Raw genomic sequence first — 21,158 nt, forward strand, 5'->3', positions numbered from 1 at the left:
GTAAAAATAATCGATAGATTAGTCGACAGACAAATTAATCGTTAGTTGCAGCCCTACCATATAGTGAACTTGGTGGGGAGTTACTTACTTTCAGGTCATCACAGAGGGCAAGGGGGCATTTTTTTTTTTAAGGCCTAGATTCTGCACAAAATATACCTGGATACTATTATTTGTAGGTAAAGTTCATCCTGGGTATTTTAGATTGCCTCTTGGGGAATCAGGAAGGAGCAAATTGGATCATGCTTTGCAGGGTTTGTTTTTGCCTTCCTCTGGATCAGCCATGGGTATAGGATTATGTAGATGGAAGTGTTTTTCTTTTTTTCCCCTCACCGTGGCATGAACTGGGTGGACTTTTTTTTTTTTCAACCAGACTATGTACCTATATAACCCCAGGCAAGTATGTGTTGGTTTGTTTTTTTTTTCTCCATGTGTGCAAACTACCAACACCACCAATTAGCTTTTATTAAAAGTAATTAGGCTATGGGTTCACTAACTTTATTCCTCAATCTTTTTCAATGTTTATTGGGTGTGTTCAAGACACAGGACATTAGAGTTGTTGGTTGTCAGCTTACAGCTCGATACACACTATACAATTTTCTTTAGATTTACCAAAACCATATAATATGGAGGTTAAACCTAAACACATTCAATTTGTATGCAGTCAGGCAGGTCCTTGAACTGCATAATTGAAGGTAAATCTAAAGGAAATCGAACAACAAAAGTTAAGCATATTGTGCGTGTCTATTGTCACAAATTCAAGGAGGATCAGATCACATTTGATGGCAAATTACTGCAGAAAACCAATTAATTTCAGGGGGTTCATAACCTTTTCTCTATCGTTCATCGATAGACGCAGCTCCATCTTCTTCAGACCAATGGGTTATGCTCCTCCAATCAGGAATAGGCACTAGGCAGGAAAAAAGTTTAACCATGCCTATGGGGCTGTCCCTGCAGGCATACCCCCCCACACACACACTCTGCTATCAGCAAACAGTTTGTTTCTGCTTAATTTTAGGAATAGGACCTAGCTCCCTGCTGGGACTTCGGTCTTAGTTTTTAAACAGGGAAATTTGTGTTAGTTGGTATTTTTTAGTGTTTACACAAGTTAGTTCCTGAAAGACCAAGATCCAGGAGGAACTACAAGCAACAGCCGGCTGTGGTTTCCAGATCCTTAAGGTCTCCCAGCCTGGCCAGCGAGCATGAGTAAGTTATAGTCCAGAACTAGGCCTCGCCACAACTGTGCCCCAACGGATGGGGACGAGCCTGCGAGTGGACCGTCTCGCTGGGATGCGATGACCTGGAACACCCTGAGTCGCAGCTTCCCCCTGGCTGACAGCACCCCTATCCCGGGTGGGAGGTGTTCTGTTTCGTTGTGGCGCCCACCTGGTATGGTGAGTAGATTGTCCCCCCAAAACCTCTGACGGTCTTGGGGTGGACGTGGACCCCTCCTTGGGATGGTCAGACCCCCGGGTTCTCTTCCATTCCCATTTGATCCCATTCCATTCATTAACAGTCATGGTGGTCTTTTGGCTCCATCCTACCCCCACGCCCCCCCCCCCCCCAGGGGTTAGGTAGGAGCTGGCTTTGCCACTTGATCCAGTAAGGGGGGGATGGATGCGGTTGTTGCTGACCAGATTGCACAGGGGGTCTTGAGCAAGTTCCTGGCCCCCTGGGGATTAGTTACTGGGGCAGATGTCTTTTGGGCTCCCTGCAGCGGTTATAGGCTTTAGTGGCTGTTTCTTCATCCACGGGTCTGCACCTCACATATCTGGATCGGGCCAAAAATTGAGGCCGCAACTTGCGGCCTACTCGCAGCTGTCCGGGTACCATGCCAGGCTATTCGAAGTGCCTGACTGGGCTGACCGGAGGATGCCGACAAATCACCTCACACAGGCGGATCAGGCCAAAAATTTAGGCCACGGCTTGCAAGCCTACTCGCGGTCCAGGTACCATGCCTGGCTGTCCAAAGTGCCTGACTGAGCTGACCCGCGGATGCCGACGGATCGACTCACGCGGCCAGATTGGGCTGAAAATTGAGGCCGCAGCTTGCGGCCTTCTCACGGCTGTCCGGGTACCATGTCAGGCTGTCCAAGCGGCTGATCAAAGTGATAAGAGCTGACGGCGGACCCGCGATCGGATTGGGCCCCAAATTTAGGCCGCGGCTTTGGGGCCTGCCCGAGGCTGGCTGACCGAGCTGCTGACCAGGGTGATAGAGCAGCAGATGGGCATCCGCCCTTGCCCTGCCCCTCCTCCTCCTCAGGGGGGTGGACATATGGACTGTCTGGCACCCCCCCTTAAACCGGGGGGCGCTGTGGGAACATTGTTCTGTGAGGGTACTCTGCCTGCGCGTCTGTCACGTCTGGCCCCCTCTTCCCCTTTATAGGGGGTTGTGTCCTCTTATGTCATTTATGGTCTTTAGCCAGCATCTCCTTGCGGACTGCCTTCAGCGACCTACCCTGCTTGGTATGCTCCCAGGGTGAGTTTAGCATATAGCGACTCTAATGGGTCTGCGTCCACGCACTTCGGGTGCTCTGCAGTGAGGATGATTCCTTTTTTTAGTGCACATGCGCATGCAAGAGCACTGGAGGATGCACTGATTGTATGGATGCAGAAAATTTTAACATGGGGCGTCGGTTCCCTCGGAGCCCGCGGATTCCCTAAAGGCGGCAAGGGTTACTCCCTTTTCCCGCCTACTGTGACAAAATTGTCACACGTCAGTGGCACTGTTCTAAACGCAATAATGGTAACCACACTTGGTGTGGCTAAAAAGCTGGTCTGGGGACCAGGCTTCTAAAAAGGATCTACAGATCTCCCCTTTATGGGGGACCGCCTATTTGGGTCCTTGTTGGAACCTGCTGAGGGCGAGTCACCGCGTAATAGACGGGCCCTTATTTTTCAGCACACTGGCGGCCTCTTCATGCCTTCGGCACGCAGGAGCAAGGGGTGATAGTGACGGTTCCCTCTCGGGAATGCTTTCAGGGATTCTTTTCAAACCTGTTTACTGTGCCCAGAAAAGTAGGCAAAGTACATCCAATTCTGGACCTCAAGGTGAACCCAGGTACAGACATTTTGAATGGAATCCATTCGAACGGTAGTGGTGTCTCTACACCAAGGAGAATTTTTGGCCTCTATAGATATCAAGGACGCAAATCTACATGTCCCCATCTACGCTGGACACCAGCGTTTTCTTTGCTTTGCTGTAGGAGAGGAGCATTATCAATTTGTAGCATTACCCTTTGGTCTCGCCTCTACCCCTTAGGGTCTTTACCAAGGTTACAGGGGGCAATCCGTTTGCGGTTGGCAAGCAATCTGTCCTCTGTGTGGCCTTGGGTCTGATGGTGTCAACCTTCGAGGCAGGTCAGTTTGCTCAGTGTCACACGAGACCCTTACAAAGGGAGATTCTCGTCAAATGGAACAAAGATCCAAAGTCCTAGGACGCTTTGATTCGGTTGAGTCACAACACGCAGACTGCTCTTCTATGGTGGCTTCACTCGTTAGCACTACGCCAGGACAAAGTCTTCACTTTTGTTGTATTGGACGGTGGTAACCACAGACGCCAGCCTGTCAGGCTGGGGAAGTTCTGTGCCCAAGGGTCATGGACAGTAGAAAAGTCCAAAACTTCCAATAAAATATTTTTGAGCTCAGAGCGATAAAGCTTTGCCGGAGCCCCTGGACAAATAGTCAGCAAGATTGTCCGGTCCGGATTCAAATCAGACAATGCCACGGCCGTGGCTTACATCCAATCATCATGGGGGCATCAAGAGTGTCTTGGCGGCCCGCGAGGTGGCCGAAATCCTGGATTGGGAGGAAAAGTTTGTTCCAGCCCTCTCTGCTATGCACATCCCAGGTGTGGAGAACTGGCAAGCGGATTACCTGAGTCGTCAGGTGTTGGATCAGGGGGGGATTGGTCCCTACACCCAGAGGTGTTTTCATCTCCTGTGTGTCCGGTGGGGGACACCCGACGTTGAACTGTTTGCTTCTCGACTCAACAAGAAGGTTCAGAGGTTTGTAGCCAGGTCTCGGGATCCTCTGGCTGACGCCACAGACGCACTGATGGCTCTTTGGAGTCGGTATCGGCTGATCAATGCGTTCCCTCCACTAAAACTTCTGCCGAAGCTTCTTCACAGGATAGAAGTGGAAGGGATTCCGGTCATTCTGGTGGCCCTAGACTGGCCTCGCTGGTCTTGGTACGCAGATTTGATAAAGTTGGTTGCTGATGCTCCCTGGAGACTTCCTCTCAGGGAAGATTTGCTGTCTCAAGGACCGATCTTCCATCCTGCTTTACAGTCAATGGCTTTAACGGCATGGCTGTTGAAAGCCAGGTATTGAAGGATAGAGGTTTTCTGATTCAGTGATTCCTACACTACTGAAGGCCAGGAAGTCTACTTCCAGGAAGATCTATCATTGTGCATGAAAAATCTTACTTTTCATGGTGTGAATCATTGAAGGTGCACCCTCACTTGTTCTCGGTTACTAGGGTTTTGACTTTCCTTCAAAAGGTGTTGAACAGCTTTGGTCAATATCAAAGGCCAAGCGTCGGCTCTGGCTGTGTTTTTCCAATGCCCCTTAGCTACGCATGCCCCGATTCGCACTTTTATTCAGGGGATTCACCATATGGCTCCCCCAAGGCGATCCCCGTTACCTCCATGGGATCTGAATTTGGTATTATCTGTTCTTCAAAAATCTCCCTTTGAGAACATTGGAAAGATTACTCTGCCTGCCTTGTCTCAGAAGGTTGCCTTTTTGGTGGCTATTACTTCTGCCTGCAGAGTATCTGAATTGGCAAAGTGGTCCTGCCGTTCACCTTATCTGGGGGTTCACAGAGATAAAGTGATACTCTGACCTAAATCGGTAATTTCTTCCTCAGGTGGTTTCTAAATTTCATTTCAATGAAGAGATTGTCCTGCCTTCACTTTGTCCTAAGCCCAAGCATTCCAAGGAAATGGCATTGCATTCTTTGGCTGTGGTGCAGGCAATCAGGGTTTACTGGAGGTCACTAAGTATTTTAGAAAATCAGAAACTTTTTGTTCTTACCGAAGGACCTCGAAAAAAAAAAAAAAAAAAAATTGACAGACAGACGGTGGTACAGGCTTATTCACTGAAGGGTCAGGTTCCTCCTTTCCCAGTGAAGGCGCATTCTACTAGAGCGCGGAGTGCCTCTTGAGCTTTTTGCCATCAGGCGTTAGTGCTGCAATCTTGCAAGGCGGGAACTTGGTCGTCTTTGCATACGTTCACAAAATTCTACAAAGTTGGCATCTTCCGATGCTTCCTTTGGCCGCAAGGTTTTGCAGGCTGCTGTTTAAAGAGAATATTTTTTTGTTTCTCTTTGAGGGTGTATGTTTTTTCAAGGTGAGCTCCAGTTGTTCCTGATTGAGCTCCATGTTACCTGATTGGCTAGGTTTAACCTTCAGGGAATTACATCTTCTTGTGATATCTTCCCACCTCCTCAAGATTATACTGTTTTGGAACATCCTATTGGTCTAAAGAAGATAGAGCTGCGTCTGTCGATGAACGATAGAGAAAACTGGATTTTTGTAAGAACTTACCGTAAAATCCCTTGCTCTGAAGTTCGACAGACTCAGCAACCGCCCCTCTACTTCTGAGTGAATGGGGTTTTTTTTGTATTCTTAACACTACTTGCAACTAAGCTGCTTGCTGATAGCAGAGTGTGTTGGGTTATGCCTGCAGGGACAGCCCCATAGGAGTGGTTAAATGTTTTTCCTGCCTAGTGCCTATTCCTGATTGGAGGAGCATAACCCATTGGTCTAAAAAGATGGAGTTGCGCCTGTCGAACTCCAGAGAAAAGGATTTTACGGTATGGTCTTACAAAAATCCGGTTTTTCTTGCCACTGTATGTAACCTGGGAGCTAATGTGCACTACAGCAGGGATTAAGTAGCCCGAAATTCAAGTGAAAAAATAAAAATCTGACAGGCCACCAATATTATATATTGGTGTAGTGAATGTTTTAAAGGAAAGGCTGATAAGATGACTAGAGTTTACCTACAAAAAGAAAAAAAAAATAACTGCTGTATCTTTTTTTTTAAAGTCTTTTCTGATAAATGGAACAAGTCTCTCTTCACATTAGCTGGAGTTGTCACTATTTAGTTGTCATTATCTCCAGACTGGACAGACAACATACAGATCCTTTAACAGGTATAATAGCTCCCACACGGTGGTGTATCCTCCCTGTTTGCAAGTGGGGACCACTGTAGTCCCAAACACTGCACAACAAATGTGGGGAAACACTGTTTCTTTTCCCCCAGAAACATGTCAATGCCGGGAAGAGGGGGGTTGCATTTGGTGGGCCAATCACAGCACTGCCCCAATGTCTAGTGTTGTGGCCTGGCCCCTCCTTTGTTCCTCCACACATACTGTGCTGTACATTCCCTATTAAACACTCTCATTCTACAGCCATGGCCAAAAGTTTTGAGATTGACACAAATAATAACTTTAAAGTTGCTGCCTCCATTTTTATGATGGTAATTTGTATATATATATATATAATATTATATATACACACTCCAGAATGTTATGAGTGATCAAAGTCTCTCTTTGCCATGAAAAACATTTTTACTGCATTTTGGAAAGAAGGCTTCAGGGTGCCCATGAAAGTCCAGCAAGCGACCAGACCATTTCCTACAGTTGATGCAGTTGCGGGATCAGGGCACCACCAGTGCAGAGCTTGCTCAGGAATGGCAGCAGATGGGTGTGAGTGCATCTGCACAATTAAGTGAAGACTTTTTGATGATGAGCTGTTGTCAAGAAGGAACTTCTCTCCAGGAAAAACATCAGGGACAGACTGATATTCTGCAAAAGGTACAGGCACTAGACTGCTGAGTACTGGGGTAAAAAGTAATTTTCTCTGATGAATACCCTTTGATTGTTTAGGGCATCCAGGAAAAAAAACGGAGAAGAAAAGGTGAGCGCTACCATCAGTCCTGTGTCATGCCAACAGTAAAGCATCCTGAGACCATTCATGTGTGGGGTTTCTTCTCAGCCAAGGGAGTGGGCTCACAATTTTGTCTAAAAACACAGCCATGAATAAAGAATGGTACAAAAACATCCTGCAACAGCAACTTCTTCCAACCATCCAAGAAGAGTTTGGTGAGGAACAATGCCTTTTCCAGCATGATGAAGCATCTTGCCCTAAGGCAAAACTAATAATGAATTGAAATTTTGGGTCCACGGCTAGGAAACTCCTTGGACCTTAATCCCAACGAGAACCTGTGGTCAATCCTCAAGAGCCACACATTCTGACGAACTCCAAGCATTGAATATGTAAGATAGGGCTGCCATTAGTCAGGATGTGGCCCAGAAGTTGATTGGCAGCATGCCAGGGCAAATTGCAGAGAATTCTTAAAAAAAAGAAGGGTCAACAATTCAAATATTGACTCTTTGCATAAAACTTAATGTAATTGTCAAAAGCCTGTGCGACTTATGAAATGCTTGCTTGTAATTATACTTCAGTTTAACAAAGTAACATCTGACAAAAAGATTTAAAAACACTGAAGCAGCAGACTTTTGGGAAAATTAGGAAATTGTCAGTCTCAAAACTTTTTGTCACTGTATACTATGTAAATAAACTCAAGACTCTATGGGGTTTGTTTACTAAAGCTAGAGAGGGAAAAATTAGTCACAATTCTGCATAAAAACCAATCAGCTTCTAACCTCAGCTTGTTTAATTAAGCTTTAGCAATAAAACCTGGAAGATGATTGGTTTATCTGCAAAACTGTGACAAATTTTTAAATTTTTCCCTCTCTAGCTTTAGTAAATAAACCCCTATGTAACTATCTCCCTTTAACTGCCAGATCCGTACATTGTACGAACCTGACAGCGTGGATTTTTTTTTTCCCACACATTTACCTGCCTGTCAAGTGAAAGCATTCAGTTATCTGCGCTGCCGCCCGATTGCTTCCACGCTGGGTTTGGCTAAGGTTTGACATGTTTGGTATCTATTTACTCTGTACATTTTACCAAAGGAATTTGGTAAGTTGTTGCGTTTGTGTGCCCTTTAGGCTTTTTTTTTTTTTCTACTGAAATTTTGAAATTCCTAGACCTTTGCGGTAATATCGTGTAATATAAAAAATTAGAACTACCACTATATTATTCTCTAGGCCTAGGGTATCTGCTTTCAGAAAATATATAATGTTTTAGAAAATTACATATTCTTCAGGCCTAAAATAATTGACGCCATGTGTGCAAAAGAAAAAAAACAAAATGGCAAAAATAGCCCTAGCAGCAAAAGGGTTAAGAAATGCCCAATATTTAGCGCAATTAGAAACATTCCCATTTTATCATTTGCAACCCAGAAAACACCCCTGCTCCCATATATGCATTTTATCCGTAGGTTTACCTGTTCAAATGCCTGTATATTTTTACATGAATTCATAACTGCATCTAACTGCCTTTTCTTTGAATCCACTGAGAATTCTAATTTAAATTACTTAGCTTTGACCCAACTTAAGAGGTAAAAGGACACGTCATGACAAAAAACATGGAGGCTGCTGTTCCTGGCTTCTCCTGAAATTGCTAGCTGCCCTGCTATCAAACTGACACTTTAGCTTGTAGACTGAGTCAGAAAACCAGAGAGAGAGTGGGAGACTTTCCCGAGCTATGTACTTTCTACAGAACATGGACGCCTAAGGGTCAGCATAATAGTCCAAAATTGCTCTCATAACAGGTGAACATGAAGTCTTTTAGAAAATTGCAAGATGTTTCTCCTTCACACAATGCAGTATTATATCAAAAAGTCTTAGAACTGCTCTACTGGTTCCTTAGTTTGGTATGCTATGAGGAAGGCTTAGGCCGAAGCGTGTTAGCATTTCCAAGATGTTGGAACTGCTTCAGTGCAAAATAACATTTCATAAGAAGGAGTGATCGTGTGCCGGCTTTTGATTTCTATAAATACAAAATTCTATGTCCCATATTAGTAGAACTACTACTTTATAACTGATCAGCATTTCCTTCACATAACAGGAAGAGTGGTTAGTTAGTTAGTGCCAACCTCTGTGAGCTTTGACCTCCTCGCGTAGTCTTAACAGGTTTATCTGCATATTTTTTAAAGTCAAGTGAACAGATGAGGAAGTGAGAGGAACAAATCCCAAACAGCTACTAATTCCTCAATCATTTAAAATGTATAACATATAGAGATATTTCTTGCTTTCTAGTAGTGAAAAGTTCGCTTTAGTATACCTTTTAGACCTTTTCGTTGCCACCGACATAAGGCACATGGTGGCACAGGACAGAGTGCAGCCGGCCAGGTCCGTATGTCTTACCCACTCTGTTAGAAGCTCATGGTTGACCATTAACATCTATCCGAATGGTCTTTCTGACTTTGCTAATTAAATGAATAGCTATGATCGGTGGCTGACAAGCTGCTAATCATAGCAATTCATTAAAAAAAAAAAAAAGTCAACCCTCCTGCTGTTGAGACTTGCCACTGTTCAGAGCCCTGATATTCCACTAAACCTAAACCCCCCACCTTTGGCCTGCTGGTAGTGGAAAAAAAAAAAAGAATACCCTTTTCCTGGGCTCGACAAACCTCAGGTCGTCATTGCCACCAGAAGTTTCGTGCTGGGGCACAGGACCAGCATAGCAGGTGCAGGGAGGAAGGAGAGCGGACACGTCCACTCTCCACCCCTTCTAGTTTTCACTTCTGGGTCCCCATTCACAGTTCCCCCCCGGCAATGAAGGATTGGAAAGAATGTAATGCAGTACCATGTGCATTGCATTACATTCACTGGAGCACATAGAAAACATGCAGGGTCTTTTAGACCCTGGATGTCTCATTAAAGAGAACCTGTCCCCTATTTGATGGGGAAAAAAAAGTGAATAAAAAAAATTTGATTTTTAATTGTAAAATATTAAAGTTCCACTCAAGCACACCATGCCCCCCCCCCCTCCCTTTATACGTACAAATGCAAACACGCGCAGTGGGGCACCTATGGCTGAAAACTTTGATTGCGATACACGTTCCATATTGCTGAGGACGCCGGAATGAGAGCAATAATTCTAACACCAGATCTCCTTCATAACACCAAACTGATGACCGAAGGGGGCTTTTAAAGCAGCACCTATGGAAAATATAGGGTACTGACATCTTTAAGGTTTGACATGTTAGGTATCAATTTACTCGGTGCAACCTTGGCTTTTATATTTCACCATAAAATTGGGGTACATATTAAAGGTTTACCATGTTGCTTATCACCAGTCCTCACCCCCATGACAGCAGGTGGGAGGTTCTTCTCCCCCACAGTTGCGATCACATTTGTAAATGAAGAAAAACTAGTTTTTTTACCCTAAAATCCTTTTCTCTTAGGTTCATTGACAGATGCAGTCCTCTGATGCATATCAGTAGGGTAATACTGCCCCCTACAGGAGTAGGACACTAGGCAGAAAGAATTTCTGGCTACGCCTATGGGCAGTCCCTGGGGGTATACCCTCTCTCTTCCTGCATAGGATGTCAGTTTTGTATCAAAGCAGTGTCAGAAAAAAAGTACACCAACCCACGCAAAAAATTTGAGGGGTGGGTACTGCGTCCGTCAATGAACCTAAGAGAAAAGGATTTTACAGTAAGTCAAAAATCCAGTTTTCTCGATCGTTCATTGACGGACGCAGTCCTCTGATGCATATCAGTAGGGACGTCCCAAAGCAGTACCCAAAGGAGGGGTGGGAACAGCAGATGCCATCACATCCACCTTATAAAATTTGGTAAAGGTGTGAACAGACGACCAAGTCACCGCCTTGCACACCTGAAGCACTGACGCCTGATGGCGAAAAGCCCAGGAAGCACTAAGCGCCCAAGTAGAGTGCGCCTTGACAGGGAAAGGTGGAACCCGACCCTTAATGGAATAAGCCTGCACTACTGTCTGTCTGATCCATCTGGAAATAGTCGCAGCAGACGCAGGCAGCCCTTTCTTCGGGCCATCCGTGAGCACAAAGAGCGAGTCAGACTGGTGAAAAGACTGGGTAGACGCCAAATACTCCCTGATTGCCCAAACATCCAGGGTATGCAGAGCAAATTCCTTAGGATGTTTAGGCTTAGAGCACAAGGAAGGTAACACGATGTCCTCATTCAAGTGAAAACTGGAAACCACCTTCGGCAGGAAAGAAAGATCCGGCTGAAGTACCACCTTGTCCCTGTGAACCACCGGATAGGGAGAACGACAGGACAGCGCCGCCAGTTCCAACACCCTGCACGCAGAAGTGATAGCCACCTTCTGGGACAAGGTAAGCAGGGGAACCTCCTGAATATTCTCAGAGGGAGGGAGGCCTCTGGAGAACCGACAGCACCAAATTAAGGTCCCATGGCGGTAGCGGAGGTCGCACCGGAGGTACCAAGTGTCGCACCCCCTGGATGAAGCTACGCACCAGAAAATGCTCGGCCAATGGTCTCTGGAAGAAAATAGCCAAGGCCGAGACCTTACCCTTGATAGTACTCAAGGCCAACTTTTGATCAACTCCCCGTTGAAGGAAAGCCAAGATCCGAGCTTCCGAACAGGAACGAGGGTGGGTCCCAAGGGACTCACACCACGCAATGTACAACCTCCACGTACGATGATAAATCTTCCTGGAGGTTGCCTTCCTTGCTTTAAGCAGAGTGGGAATCACTGAAGCAGATAAACCCCTGTCCCTCAGCACCTGGCTTTCAACAGCCAAGCCGTCAAAGCCAGCGACTGTAAAGCAGGATGGAAGATTGGCCCCTGAGAAAGTAGATAGTAGATCCTCCCTGAGAGGAAGTCTCCATGGGGCGTCTGCTACAAGCCTGACCAGGTCGGCGTACTAAGCGCGATGAGGCCAGTCCGGAGCCACAAGAATGACCGGAATCCCTTCCGCCTCTATCCTGCGAAGAAGTCTTGACAGCAACTTGAGAGGAGGAAAGGCATACATCAGCCGGTACTGGCCCCAGGGAGCCACCAGCGCATCTGCCAGAGGGTCCAGAGAGCGGGCCACAAACCTCTGTACTTTCCTGTTGATTCGAGACACCAACAGATCCTCGTCCAAAGTGCCCCAGCGAAGGCACAACTGTTTAAACACCTCCGGATGCAGGGACCACTCCTCTGCATTCAAGGCCTGGCGGCTGAGGTAACCCACCTGCCAATTTTCCACTCCCAGAATGTGGACTGCGGAGAGAGCTGGAACATGGCGCTCCGCCCAACGTAGAATGTCTGCCACTTCCAGGGCCGCAAGGACACTCTTGGTGCCCCCTTGGTGATTGACGTAAGCCACGGGCGTGGCATTGTCCGACTGAATGCGCACTGGACCGACCGTCTGGAGGATTGTCCAGTCAGTCATAGCCGGATCACTCTCAGCTCCAGGACACTGATCGGCAATCGAGATTCCTCCAGGGACAAGACTCTCTGAGCTGAGTCCTGATTGAGGACTCCCCCCCCCCCCCGACTCGTATCCATGGTGACAATTGTCCAGTATATAGGGAGAAAGGACTTCCCCGATTGAAGCATCGGGGACCAAAGCCACCAGACCAGGGACTCTCTGGTCCTGTGGCTTAACAGAATCCGAGTATCCAGAGAATTGGGGTGTTTGTTCCACTTGAGAAGAATTTCCCTTTGAAGAACCTGCGTGTGGAACTGAGCGAATGGGACCACCTCGAAGGAGGACACTATCAGTCCCACTACTCTCATACAGGTCCGAAGGCACGGCCAGTCGTCGGACTCAACAAATGAACCGCTGGCTGGAGCTTCTTGAGTTTTTCCGGAGGAAGAAACACCCTGGCAATGGACAAGTCCAAAGTCAGGCCGAGATAGACCAGTCTCATGGAAGGGGTCAGAGACGACTTTTAAAGGTTCACAATCCAACAGAACTCCTCCAGAGTGCTCATGGTGACCCCCAAGTTTTTCGTCAGCAACTTGGGGGACTCCACATGGAGAATCAGATCGTCCAGGTAACCCAGGACCGATATCTCATGCTTTCCTAACAGCACCAGGACCGTGGGCCAACACCTTTGTGAAGACCCGAGTGGAGGTGAGACCTAAGGGTAATGCCACAAACTAATAGTGATCCTCTCCCACGGCAAAACTGTTGGTGAGCAGCACAGATTGGAATGTGAAGGTAGGCATCCTTGATGTCTTGAGGCCAGGAAGTCCCCCTGATATAGGGAAGCCACCACCAAGCAAATAGTTTCCATCTTGAACTTTTGAGCACACAGGAACACATTCAGTGCCTTTAGGTCCAGGATCGGACGCACCTTGCCCTCCTTCTTGGGAACTGTGAACAGGTTGGAATAAAACCTGTGAAAGCTTTCCGCTTGTGGAACAGACACTATCACTCCCTGTTATATATAGCAAGTCCTGCACTGCCCCATAGAGCGCTCGCAAGCGATCCGGGGATAGGTGGACATTAAAAGGGAAAAACGTGACCGGAGGATCGGATTGAAACTTGATCTTGTATCCGGACCGCACAACCTCCCGGACCCATTTGTCTGGGATCCGGGCCAGCCACAAGTCCGAGAACCGGCAAAAGCATCCCCCCACCCCAGTCACGGGTGAGGGCACACCTTCAGGCTGACAGGGCCTTGTCCGCAGGTCTGGCGGAACCGGACTTCTGTTTTCCAGACCAGGAACGCTTGGAACCACCCGAGGGAGCCTTGAAGGGCTTCGCCTTATCGGCTGCCCCCAAGGAACGAGAATACTTTTTGTGAGCCGAAAAGGATGGACCCGGCCTACGGCGAGAGTCCCTACCCTTGGAAGACTGCGGGAGAAAAAAAAAAGATACTCTTACCCCCCGTAACACCTTAAATAATGTCGCCCAGGGTAGCCCCAAACAGACGGTCCCCCTGAAAGGGGAGTTTCGTCAAGGCCTTCTTAGAAGCCTGATCCACAGTCCAACACTTCAGCCAGAGCATATGCCTCATGACCACCACCGAAAACGACAGGCAAACTAACAGTGAAGCAATGTCCAGTGCAGCATCGCAAGCAAATTGCAGCCCCTGCACCATCTGGTCCAACAGTTCCCCAAATTCAGAAGGGACGGGCTTTCCCCTCCACGTTACGGCGTAGCAGCTTCGCTTATTCAGTCACCATTTGGGTGACAAGGACTGCTGCAAAAGCAGGCCGTAGTGCAGTCCCCGCCATAGCGTATATGTTGCGGGTCACAGCCTCCACCCTTCTATCCTCTAGGTCCTTAAAGGACAAGGAATCTTTTACCGGAAGAACGGTAGCCTTGTTAGGTCTGGAGAACGGGGGATCCACCTAAGGTGGCACCGACCACTTCTTCACCAGAGACTCCTCAAAAGGGGTTACGACAGGACCGAGGGAACCCAGGAGTGTGAGTGTCCGACCATCCCAGGGAGAGGGCCCACATCCACCCCAAAATCCGCCAGGGAGGGGGGATGTTTACTCACCATACCGGGAACACAGGCGGGTGCCATCTCCCCACCGGAGTGGGGGAGCTGTCAGCCAAATAGGAACGCTGCGACATAAGCCTAGACCCGGTCGTGTGCATCCTGGCGATTAACTCACAGGGCCAGTCCCTATCCAGTGGGACTATGTCGCGGCCTACCCAGCGCGGAGCTAAGGCCTGCATGCGCTCACTGGCCAGACTGGGGTGACCACTGGATATAGGGATCCAGCCCGGCATAATTGCTTGAAGATCTCACAAGAAAAAAACGTTCGAGAAAAAAAAAAAAAAAGACTAGCTAAAAAAAAAAAATAATAAATAAAATCTACATAAAAAAATGATTTCTATGCCAGCACCAAGATCCCAGCAAGGAACTAGGTCCTTACTGCTGACTAGGCAGATTAAAACTGACATCCTATGCAGGAAGAGAGAGGGTATACCCCCAGGGACTGCCCATAAGCATAGCCAGAAATTCTTTCTGCCTAGTGTCCTACTCCTGTAGGGGGCGGCATTATCCTACTGATATGCATCAGAGAACTGCAACCATCAATGAACGATAGAGAAAGTCCCATCAGTCAGTGTGGCAGATGGACTTGGATGTTCTCAATGGACTACAAGCGCACTGATCAGTGCTCTCATAGTCCTTTGATACTTCTTGCAGCTCAGTAACTGTCTGCCTGTACAAAAGGTATGAGCAGATTGCTGTATGAAGTGTATGCAAGAACTGGACATTGTACCTGCCATCCACTGGATGTGGATGCAATGCTCTGCAGGCTTCTTAGAAAAATAAATAATAAATTCACATTTTTTTAACTTGCAAAGACATGTGCATTTATTATATTTCACACTAAAGGTAAACCTAGTCTTTAACCCTTTTTATTTCCAGGTCCCAAGGTCTACTTTTAACCAAGGGTGACCAAACCATTTTTGCAATATTTCACCTTTTTTTTGGTAAAAGACCCCTAAACATTATCTGAAAGCATAGGACTAGTAGAATAAAAAAATGTTTATCAAACAAATAACAATACTCTAAACTCCTCACTATTGCACATAAACACAAAACTCATCACTATTGCACATAAAAACAAAAAATTCCTAATAAAAAAAAAAAAAAAAAAAATTAAAAAAAGCACCCCTGTACACACTCAAACCGGGCTGCGTAGGGTGAGCATGTAGAATTCTACATAAATTGGGCCACAAATTAGACGTTTTGCCGCAAAGCACAGGGTGAGAGCAATAATTCTGGGCCATAATTCTTAGTTAACTCTAAACTGAAAACCTGTAAAAGGAATTTGGGGTACCATAATTTTTTCGCAATCTCACCAGCCCAAGCAAATATAAAGCTTGACATGTTCTGTATCTATGTACTCAACTAAACCTCATGTTTTATATTTTATCAAACAGTTGGGTATAATATTGTGTTTGCACTAAAATTCATTTATTTTTCCTGAAAATAATAATTTGATAAAATAGCTGTGAAATAAAAAATTGTAACTACCACATTTTATTCTTCACGGTCTCTGCTTTCAAAAAATCTAAAATTGTTTAAGGGCTTAAAGTAATTTCTAGTAAAAAAAAAATAAATGCAGATTTTAACATGTGCAAAAATTTAATGACTACTCCAGTAGACAAGTGGTTAAACATGAGAAGGCTTGCACACACAGGAAACTGTTTGCCAACAGCTGTGCCATTGCTTAGCCAGATTTTTTTTTTCCACTCAGTGCTCCATCCATCCAGACAAGGAGTGTGCACTAGTCACTAACAGGAACTCCCACAATGCCACTGTGGTTAGAGTAAAAAAAAAAAAAAGTAGTGCAGTAATTCCTAGAAATCTAATTTAAGTAAACTGTTCCTTTAAAAGGGTTAGTTCACTTTTTCAGGAAAAAATGAAAAAGGTTAAACTAACACTACGCATTCCTCATTCCCCCACTCCCATTGCACTTGCCTCTGTTGGTGATGAGCTTTCTGTTCCTATGCAGCTGATATAGTGGTCCAGGGATTTGAAATCACTGCTCTTCTCCCCCTGGTTTCTGCAGGGCTTCTGGGACAGATCAGAGCAATTCTCTGTGCCAGCACGGACCAATCAGAATTGCTCCAATCAGCCTAAGAAGCACTGCAGAAAGAAGGGGGGAGAAGACCAAGGCACTGACAGCTCAATAGCCATGGAGGCAAATACAGCGGGGAGTGGGGGTGTCGGGTGAATTTAGGGTGTAGAGCAGGACTTTCTCAACAAGGACCCCTTGAAATAACTTTCCAACTAACGATACATTAATGTGATGGTCAGTGGGAAGAATGCTCCTTACATTGGTGGTAAGAAGAATTATATCCTTACAGATAGCTATAAAGATCAATGGTGTCAGTGGGAACTTACCTGAGAGATAGAAAGTTTTCATTGTTTAAGGAACCCCTAGCAACCTCTGGAGAAACCCTAGGGTTCCAAAAAACCCAGTTTAGAAACCCTAGTGTAGAGTGTTAGTTCACCTTTTCTTTTCTAAACAGGTGAACTTACACTTTAAAAGTACCATAGATAAAGTGCTGATGATAAAACAACATGTCCTTACCCACACTGTGTCCTGTTTTACTAGATGTCTCACAAAGGTGACCTTTAATCTCTGCAGAGAGAGATAAAACATTATTAGAACTCCTGCAGCATAAGACAAAGCATACTAAGTAACATCCAGAAGGTTTAAGAGGTTTTGACCTTGCACACAAAAAAATAAAAAAAATAAAATAAAATAATGGGATTTTTGACTTCCCCTAAAATCCATTTCTCTGATGTTCATTGACAGACACAGCTCTTTATCTTCTTGACAGTTGGGTTATACTGCCCCTACAGGAGTAGGACACTACTGGACTACACCTATGGGGCAGTCCCAGGGGTATACCCCCACTCTCAGTTATAAGAATTCCGTTTTTTTTTTTTTTTTTACAAGCAGTGTCAGAGGGGTGGGTGCAGTGTCTGTCAATGATCATCAGAGAAATGGATTTTACGGCAAGTCAAAAATCCCATTTTCTCTTTCGTTCATTGACGGACACAGCTCCTTATCTTCTTGACAGTGGGGACGTCCCAAAGCAGTGTCAAACATGAGGGGTGGGAACAGCAAGAAAAAATTCCCAAGGCTAAACCGTAGCCAACCAAGTAACATGGAGCTCAACCATAAACAACTGGAGCTCACCTGAAAAAAACAAACAATACACCCTCAAAGAGGATCAACTCCTCTAAACAGCAGCCTGCAAAACCTTGCGGCCAAAGGAGGCATCCACAGATGCCAGCACATCAACCTCAACTTTGTGAAAGTGTGCGCAGACGACCAGGTGGCCACCTTGCAAACCTGCAGCCCTGAAGCCTGATGACGGAAGGCCCAGGAGGCACGAATCACCCAGGTAGAGTGCGCCTTCACAGGGAAAGGAGTAACCTGAGCCTTAATTTAATAGCATTGAATCACCGTCTGTCTGATCCATCTGGAAATGTTTGCAGCAGAAGCATCCAACCCTTTTTGAGGTCAAAACCTCAGTGACCACCGAAATTTTAGAAGGGTGGGGCGACGAGGGGAACCCGGGGGTTCCACCATCCCAGGGAAGGGCCCACATCTACCATAAAACACTCCAGGGGTAGAGGGGGGACAGCTACTTACCATACCAGGAACAGAGTGGGCACCGCTCCTGACAGACCACCGCTCCATCAGAATGGGGGGGCTGTCGGCAAGGAGGAACGCTACGACTCAGGCCAAGGCCAGGTCATATGCGCCCTCGCGAGACGTTTAACTTGCAGGCCAGCCCCCGTCCAGTGATGCTATGTCGCAGCCGACCTAGCGCGAAGCTGAGGCCTGCGCGTGCTTGCTGGCTAGACTGGGGGGACCCTCTGTATCTAGATTATCCAGTCCGTCGCCCAGTCCGGCAGTTGATTGAAGAGCCTCTCAGGAACAGAATAACAAAGATAGGAAAAAAGTTAAATCTAAAAAATGAAAAAAATTGCCAGGACCAGAGATCCCAGCAAGGAACTGTGTCCTTACTCCTGACTAGGCAGAAAAAAAACTGAATGCCTATAGCTGAGAGTGGGTGTATACCCCCAGGGACTGCCCTATAGGCGTAGTCAAGTTTATTTTCCTGTCTAGTGTCCTACTCATGTAAGGGGCAGGATAACCCAACTGTCTGTCAAGGAACGAAAAATATTATATAATTTTTTTTTAGGTCAAGAGATATGGATAATATCCATCTTTCTATACTGTAAAAATATCTGTAGGTGTGTGGCCAAGGGCACACGGATCACAACACAAGCTGAATAAATGAAAGAAAAGTGAAAGGCAGAGGCACCGATTGGCTTTCTCTATGTTGCTTTTCTGGTCCCTGGCCTTGTTGTAAAGCAGGAAGTAGCAGGGAATCCAGTTTTACAGTGTGACTTCATACTTGATAGAACAAGGCTTGTTCATAAGGGTGTAAAAAAAACAAGCAAATGTTTACTGTAATTGAAGCTTTTCAAACACTTTGCAAAGCCAATGCCTGTTCTGTAACAGAACAGTAAATGGTCTGGACAGTGTTTCCCAAACTCAGTCCTCAGGTACCCTCAACAGGTCATGTTTTCAGGATTTTCTTCACCTTGCAGAGGTTCATTTAAAATCAATATAAAAAAACTAATTAAATATCTGCGGTTAGTTAAAGAAAAATAAAGTTGGCAGCCAGCACCAACAGGCTTGATCACACACCCACAATACAAATATAAAAACAGGGGGGGCAGCGCTAACTAGATAAACAAAGTCCTGATATAGCACTGTATAAAGTCCACACATTGAAGATGGCACAGATGTTAAAGGAAATCCCCACACCAACTGTTGTGAAATAAAGTGCACACGTCACCACCACGGAAAGAGGGGCAATCCAAATGAGGTTGACCCTCAAATTATAGAGAGGTCAATGACTGCATGTATAAAGCCAAGGCTGGATAGATCAGCAGCTGGGCCAGATGCACACCAAGTGCCGGTTCACATATGTGCGGCTGCGGCGATCGCATATTATATCGGAGCGCACTGCTCCATTATATGCGATCGGGTGTGCGGTGCGAATTCAGCCATACACTCTGTATGGCTAAATTCGCACTGCACCCGCAGCAAAGACGCACGGGACCCTTTTTTTGAGCCGCATCAGGATCGGATCGCACAGTGGTTCACACTTGTGCAATCCGATCCTGTGCGAACTGTAAGATCGCACTGCGATATGTGATCAAACTGGGGGTGTCGTTAAGATTACATTGACACCCCCAGCGTATCGCATATGGCAGTGTGAATTGCCAAGGGTGCGTTTGCGATGCGGGAACAGGCTGCGAATTCGCAGCCTTCCCGCATCGCATAAGTGTGACCCGAGCCTAAGTCATCCACTGCAGCTCCCAGGACCAGATACACTCCACACTCACTCACTCACTCAATGTAGGCTACCACTTCAGAAGCAATGTATGGGACCATAAGCCTTTTACCTCAAACATAGAATTTATTATACTATATATTTTTTGATTTAAAATCAATGCCAATGGATTGGTAGCTATTTTATCTTAGGGGAATTCCAAAAACATGGCCTGTTGGAGATACTTGAGGATGGAGGTTGAAACCACTCACATACAGTAGTTCAGAATGCTTATAGTTTTGTTATCGCTTTACATTGATCTATCATCTTTCTTTCTAAAGTATATCTAAACCCAAAAACAATATACTATACAGTTTACCAGTCTTTTTTTTCCCTCTATTTTCACCTAGGGATCCAGTCAGTAATACCTTTCCTGTCTTAGGGTGGCTACACTCACTTCCCCAGTGTATATACAGAGGATAAAATGGATAAATGTACCACACTTGGAGGAGAACCCATCATTGCCAACCCAGGGAAAGGGTAGCATTAGATGCTCTAGCAGATTTACAGGGACTTGACTATCAAATTAGAACAGCAGCCAATACTTTTTAAGCTGGTATAGCATTTTTTTTTCCTTTTGAGATAAACGGTTTACATAAATGAAGAACTGCTGACCATTGTGAGCACTTCTGTGAGTGTTAAATGGTTTGTTTCAACCCTCTGACACTTTTGCTGGACTGTTTGGTCTGTTAAAGAAAGTTGAGACATAACAGACTTACTGGCTAGTCCACTATGTGAAAAAGCCTAGATATAAAAAGCAAAAAAATACTCGACACCACATCCAAGGATTGGTAAGCTGCAGTTAAGATGTATTTTAATCTTGGGTTTAGATGCACTCTAATGTTCATGTCAACTACAAGCATATCTAAATCCAACAGGAAGAAGTAAACAAACTGACACTAGCTAATCCTTAAATATGATGGCTTTAATACTTTTCATGTTAGGCACCCCCTCTTTATTTTCACCTTGTGATCCAGTCAGTAAGTCTATTTTATTCAACTTTCTTTAACAGACCAAGCTATCCAGCAAAATTGGAACTTATGGCTGGAATACACGATAAGAAAATTGTGAACGAAAATTACCGTTTGAAAAAAATGAAAAATTCTGTCGTCTCGTTTGCGAATGAACGAGATTCTATACGTTGGTGTTAAGGTCGTTCATTTGCAATTTGTAGATCATCAGGCTGAACACTGTTTCGATGGTCGGCGGTCAACGGTCGGGCGATATTCGGCCCATGTATGTTGGCAACGTTTTCGACCAACGAACACTTTTTCATTAGTCGGTGGTCGAATGATCGGGCGATATTCTAATCGTGTATTCCGGCCATTAGTGTTGAGACAAACTGTAATACCTTTAGATAAGAAGTGTGTTACGGGCTGGACCACCAGGTTATGAAAACATTTTAGA

The 21,158-nt window shown here is 45.7% G+C and overlaps 1 protein-coding gene across 2 annotated transcripts in view; it reads right to left on the minus strand.

Moving 5' to 3' along the window:
* The window catches only part of LOC309554269 (ras-related protein Rab-24-like), a 50,587-nt gene that overhangs the window by 8,098 nt on the left and 21,331 nt on the right, over positions 1-21,158 (minus strand). For both annotated transcript variants that reach the window (XM_082255912.1, XM_082255913.1), the window contains exon 7: positions 16,919-16,969. In XM_082255912.1, the coding sequence (XP_082112038.1) occupies positions 16,919-16,969 (51 nt within the window). The remainder of the gene's footprint in view (positions 1-16,918; positions 16,970-21,158) is intronic.

Source organism: Pelophylax lessonae (assembly GCF_965119305.1).
Source record: "Pelophylax lessonae genome assembly, chromosome: 4".
Lineage (NCBI taxonomy): Eukaryota > Metazoa > Chordata > Amphibia > Anura > Ranidae > Pelophylax > Pelophylax lessonae.